At 39.4% G+C, this 6,249-nt stretch overlaps 1 protein-coding gene across 1 annotated transcript in view; it reads left to right on the top strand.

The window, feature by feature from the left end:
* Positions 1-1,122: 1,122 nt before the first annotated feature.
* LOC119307513 (E3 ubiquitin protein ligase DRIP2-like) overlaps positions 1,123-6,249 on the top strand; it is a 6,313-nt gene continuing 1,186 nt past the window's right edge. Inside the window, exons 1-6 of the mRNA XM_037583586.1 lie at positions 1,123-1,624; positions 3,270-3,369; positions 4,384-4,705; positions 4,854-5,248; positions 5,351-5,401; positions 6,161-6,233. Of these exons, the coding sequence (XP_037439483.1) occupies positions 1,312-1,624; positions 3,270-3,369; positions 4,384-4,705; positions 4,854-5,248; positions 5,351-5,401; positions 6,161-6,233 (1,254 nt within the window). The 5' untranslated portion in view covers positions 1,123-1,311. The remainder of the gene's footprint in view (positions 1,625-3,269; positions 3,370-4,383; positions 4,706-4,853; positions 5,249-5,350; positions 5,402-6,160; positions 6,234-6,249) is intronic.

The raw sequence follows: 6,249 nt of genomic DNA on the forward strand, positions 1-6,249 counted from the left end.
TCAGTTCATGAACTTTAGTATGACACAATTTTCTCACCATTAATGGGTATTTACGATGTCATTACCACTAGAAAGAATGAGAACAATACAATGAAGACAATAAAATCACAAAATCAAAATGTCAACTTCATAGGTATTCAATTGCCATTTTTTTTGCGCCTGTTTTTTCTGCGACGGAATTCAGTTTCCATTATTATATGATATAAGCTAGTTACCTCTAATAGAATACAATGTATTAGTTTGTTTCTGCACACATATAGAACCGAATTGGTCACCATGACGATGAACTAATTTTAATTCGAGCAGAGACATACAACTATCAATGAGACAAAAAAAAAACTTGGCTGCCAAGTATCAAGGTTTTCTACGACGACAATGTACCCATTTCTATCATGCTTTGCGTACTGTAGGAACATATACTAGTTCGGAAGCTAATTTCTCAGTAATGAGGATGTATCCATAGAAAAGGAACCCAATAGTCATCACAATGTTACTCTCAACACTAAGATACGTTTCTAACGTGCGTATATTGCAACATTAATAATATATATGCTTATTATAACACTGAGATACGTTTCTAACGTACGTATATTGCGACATTAATAATATATATTGTTATTATATATTTTTACGCTTCACAACGAAGGATCATCATGATATGCCCATTTATTTACATTCATGCAAAAGCGGTTATCGATGACAGCAAGCAACAACTATCTACCATCTATTTTTGTGACAACAGTGGAAACGGTAGTACGCCTTTTATTGTCCATTACATCTCCGGAAGCTTCGTACTGCAAATAATACAAAATATTTGCTTTTATTAGCACGGTGCTGGATCCAGCCATACATATATCAGAAGAAACGTTGGGTAACCTTACCACATCACATTTTTCTCACCATATATATTGCGACACAAATATGTATATACACCCCCCTAAAAAATGGATATACAGACTTATTGTGTTTTATACAGCAAAAGATAAGGAAACCAAATGAAAACAATACATATATAGTACAAAAGCAAGGATAGAAAACCAATTTTCAATATATATAAAACCAACGCAATAACCTGTCTGCCTTCTCCATCCGTCCTCCGTTTCTTCTCCTTCCCCCTTCCCTCGATTAATACGCAAATACTTATTTCTCTCTCTCTCTCTCATATTCAACTCCCTTCTCCACCTCGTCGGCGTCCTCCTCTTCTTCGATCTCTCCTCCCATTTCAACGCTCAGGGGAGAGGCGGCGGGTAGAAAGTCCCTGCTTTTGCGCCTCCGCAGCATGTGGCGCTAGCTGCGCTGGGGCCCCACGCCATGCAGAGCGGGCCCGCATCGCCGGCCCCGCCGGAGGACACACCGATGGCGGCGGCGGCGGCGGTGGTTGAGGTGGAGGTGATGGAGGAGGCTGACGGGGAGCAGGCGAAGGAGGATGCTGTGAAGGTGGTGGAGGCGCAGGCGGAGAGGGGAGTGAAGAGGGGGCGGGGGCGACCGCGGCGGCGGCCCGTGGCCGTGGAGGGGAGCGGGGTGGTGATGGTGAAGCGGGAGCAGCTCGCGCGCTGCATGACGTGCCAGCTCTGCCACCGCCTGCTCCGCAACGCCACCACCATCTCCGAGTGCCTTCACACATGTGAGTACCCCGCTCCACTGCTGCAACTAGTACGGCGCCGCCGCCGGTAGCATCGAAGGCTTAAATCTTTACGAAGATTCCCGCGGTGTCGAGCATTGCGGCGGCGATTCGACGCGTTCTTGGGGCTCCGGATTTGGCCGTCGGCGACGTCGGTTTTGGTTGCGTCGAGCTCGCCATTCCCTGATCCGGAGATGCTGTATTGCCATCCCCTACATGGTTCTTGCATTGTTCGTTGTTCTTGCGTGCCTCGAGTTCTGGCGTCATGGTCGTGTCGCGGGTGCGCCTCTTGATTGCACGTCAATCTGGGGGGCTCGTTCCTCGTGTTCGTTTCGTAACTTCCATGCTTATAGATTCAATCTGCGGTTCAACGGATGGATTTACGTAGATTTGTTATCTTTGTGCAAATCTGTCAACTGCTTTGGTGCGTATAATCTTGTTTAGATAGTTGTTTAGTTCCCCATTGCTACTATTCATGAGTTATATTAACTTGCCGTGCTCTGGTCTGAGATAGCATCTAGCTCGAGTTCATGATTTATACTAATGCTGTAAGAGATTGGAATGGTGATTTTAGCCTATTGTTTTGTTTTGCACGTGGGGTTCTTGCAATGTTGGCCTGTAATTGGTGGAACAGTACACATTGTTTTGGGGTCCCCAATGTGGAATCACCGTTGTGTAAATATTTTCAATCTATCTAATTATTATGCATGCATGAATTCAGTAGTTGTAGTTCTTCATATCGTGTGTGCACTTGAGATATTGTCAATCTTGATTTGTTTCTGGTGTTTGTAATTATTTCATTGTCACTTTGTTTAGATTTTAGGAGTGAAATTGGTATCTCTTGGGCAGATGATTCAAGCTTTAAATCCTTGCAGTAAAATGATACATGAACCTGATCTACCACATAGTCACATATATTGCTACAATGTTTCCTTTTACTTGATTTTGGTTAGGGTGTGACTATCATTTGAGCTCTGTCTCCTTGTTGTAAAATCTCTTCACCATTTTATCTAGCCAATTGTAGCTTTGTTCTAAAATAAGCTTCTTGGAAGACACCTCATTTTGATATATATATCTGATACTAAAAAGTACAGTAGTTAGTTTATTAATGGCATTTTGGTAACTGGGAGGAAAGATAGGTGGTTTTGATCTATTGCGTACCTCCTCCTAGTTTATTTATTTTTTATTTTTCTTCTTTTGTTTTGAGATTGGCATGTGTGGGTGTCAAGTAAATAAAAGTTTCAATTTGGTTGATACAAATATTATCTCCATTTTAACTTCTGAAGAAAAACATGCACATCTTGTTGCTCTGCTTAAATCTGCAGGATACAAGAGAGTATTACAATGTTTCTTCTATCCAATTTTTTGTTATAAAAACATTGTTAATGATATTTTTTGTCGATCGACCTCCTTTGTTTAATTGTAACAGTTTTGGGGAATTTTATGCTATATGGTCAGGTTTTCATTCATTTGCATGCATGACTTTCTTCCATGATGTACAGACACTTCAGAGCATTCTTTGTGTTTTCTATAGAAAGGAATTTTCACGCTGCAGTTTCTTTACCCCTTTCTAATGAAGCACCAACGCTATGAAATCGACACATCTTGTGTCCTCACTATTTTGAACTTTTTTCTTGGCATTATGCAGTTTGTAGAAAGTGTATCTATAAGAAGCTTAATGATGAAGAGTGTGACCATTGTCCAGTATGTAAAATTGATCTCGGCTGCGCTCCAATTGAGAAGCTTAGGTATTCTTCTCCTGATCTTATATTTTTGGGTGGGAGACACTGTATGAAGTTGAACTTTTGTTCTGTTAGATTGTTTGCTTTATCAAATGTTCTTTTACGTTTTTTAGTGTCATAATACATGTTTGCTCTGTTTTTTTACTTCACTGCTACGTTCTCTTGATTGATTACTGTTAGCATCTATTTCCATTGTATAAAAAGATGTTAGAGTTAAATTTGATCTTAAATCATCAAACAGATAGTTGGAATGAACTACAGATTGAAGGTAGTCAATAGCAGTATAAGCGTGGAAAATCAGAAAATATGCAGTATAAATGAATTACCATGTTTTCTGAATAAGCTGGAATATATATAAGCTTTCTGAGCATCCTTCTGGGATTGTTACACTCCAATGAACTGTACATCTGCAATTTGGTGAACTAGCTTACATGATGTTAGAAATATACTTCCGTCTAAGGTTCCTGCTATGACAATGCATTGTGGAACAGAATATTCCACTAAGCTTGATATAAAAATTGCTTATAAATATATGTATCCACAGTTGACCTCCAGTGTTCTTCATATCTGGCAGCATTTATGTTTTCAGTAACTGACACCATTTTAAGTGTTACTAATACCAAAACTTTGTTATCATTATACCTCTGTTTCAAGATCTTTTCTCAAGCATTTGTTCATGGAGAAAACCATTTATATTGATCTGTATACTGGCGAAATGTAACTCTTTCTGTAGTAATGAATTGCTTTTCGTCCAAAATACTAGTGCTGTCTGCATAGTTTATTTTTCTGGATTTTCTTTTTGTGAGGTCATTTTTAGATATATTTTTATAGGGATCTATGAGACCGAGTATGTAATATTTACTGGCTTTAAATTGAGTACCCGTTTCCCTCATTTTCCTGCTAGGATCGGGACTTTATCATGTAGCTCTTCTGAATTGGGGAATTTTATTATGGTGAATGCTATTTTACATTCTAAACTTGTGCTTTTTCTTCTATTCATTTCTGATATCTTGATTTTAGGGCCGATCACAATAAACAAGACGTGAGGTCAAAAATTTTCCCATTGAAAAGAAATAAGATCGATGCTAAAGGATCTCCAGTTACACTGCCTATTAAAAGGAAAGAGAGGTCTATCTCTTCATTGGTGGTTGACACACCTCGAATAACAACGGGTTTGACTGGGCGCCGAACAAGAGCCGTTACTAGGAAGGCTGCTGCTGCATTACGTGGCCTTGGTCCTATCCTTGATCCTGTAGAAAGGGATAATGGTAGCGCCAATAAGCATCCTGATAATTTAAGCTTGCTGGACAGCTTGAGCAAAGTGCCTCAAACAAGAAGAAAGGTAACAAAAAAAACGGCTGTAGCATCCTGACTGAATCATGTGCTTTTTAACATTTTTTTTCTTACTTTGCTGTTGTGTTTTTGCATGAGCTACGTATATTTTGTGCATCATGTCATCAGTAGCAGTGATTTGACATTATTATTTGCAGGCATCATCAATTGCAGAAACGTCAAGTCATAACTCTAATAAAGATAAAGCAGGTGATGATAAGGACTTGGACAAGGCAGATCTATGGAAACCTCTAAACTGTCTTGTAGAAGCTGCAAGCAAAACAAAGTCCTTCAGGTCAAGTCCATCTGTCAAGGGAGATCAGCCCAATGGATCTCCTAGTAGTGAACATGCTAGCAAAGAGAAGTCTGTGGAGAATCTACGGAAAACCAGATTTCAAGATGACAAGAAAGATGCTCCACAGCCAGTAATGCTTAAAAAGAAAGGGACTGGCCGGACGAAGAATGCAACTTCTGTTGCTGCAGCTAGCCAGAAGGCCCAGAATAGTAGGGCACTAAACCCTGTATGGTTCTCATTGATTGCCTCGTTTGAGCAGTAAGTCATGATTATAGTATCAGTTATCTTCAATTCAGTGAAAACATCATCTTAGGTGTCCCCCACCTCCCCCTTGATCTTCTGTCATTCAAATATTTTCAGGAAAGGCCTCCCACCCTTGCCACAGATACCTGCCCACTATTTGAGAATAAAGTAAGCTCATGTTCCTCAGCTCTGCTGCAGATGATCTTATCTATCACAAATTCACAATAGTTCTTTATACCCACATTTTAGATGGCTTCTCTTGGCACTTGGTTATTGTGCTTATATGGTATGTTTCTAATGGAATAGCATGAAAACTGTAAAATACTAAGGAAAGAATGCTAATAACTTGGATAGAAGAAAACTATGTCCAGAGATACTATGCCATGGTATTAGGCAATGGTACCATGCAAGTATGAATTCATTTGCAAAATTTTATTTAGTTTCAGTTTCAAAGTATGTATCCTTCTAGTGGAAATTGGTGATCAGTTCATAATTGTGGATTTTGTCTAGCTCATAGAAGGCGCACGTGGAAGGGGCTTAGATTTGAAGATAAGCATATCTGCACATCTAAGCTTGTTCCTTTATGGTCTTGTAGTAATGCAGTTGTCACAACTTATAAGCTTGCTAAGTTGTTCTTTGCCACCTCCTGATCACTTTAGTCTGTTTGTACAATGTGCAAGTAACTTGGCTGAGGAGTCAAGTGAGCTTCAAAATTTCTCCTATAAATACACATCTAACTTTTTTGGCATATATTAAAGTAAAATAAAACAAAATAGAAAAGTCAACTTACATAGTTTGATTAGTCTCTCCCCTTGTAGGTGCGGTCACTTGCATTTTTATTGTTGCAATCAGCAGTTGTTTATGTTATGTTACATCTATACATCTTGCAGTTTTTTCGGTTGCGGCTAATGCGTTTTCTAATGATAGAGATGGAAGTATAGCCGCATCATCCATCCAAAGGTATATTATGCAGAAGCTCAGTCTTGGAAGTGAGTCTGAGGTGAGATATCTACCTT

The sequence above is a fragment of the Triticum dicoccoides genome, chromosome 5B (assembly GCF_002162155.2).
Source record: "Triticum dicoccoides isolate Atlit2015 ecotype Zavitan chromosome 5B, WEW_v2.0, whole genome shotgun sequence".
NCBI lineage: Eukaryota > Viridiplantae > Streptophyta > Magnoliopsida > Poales > Poaceae > Triticum > Triticum dicoccoides.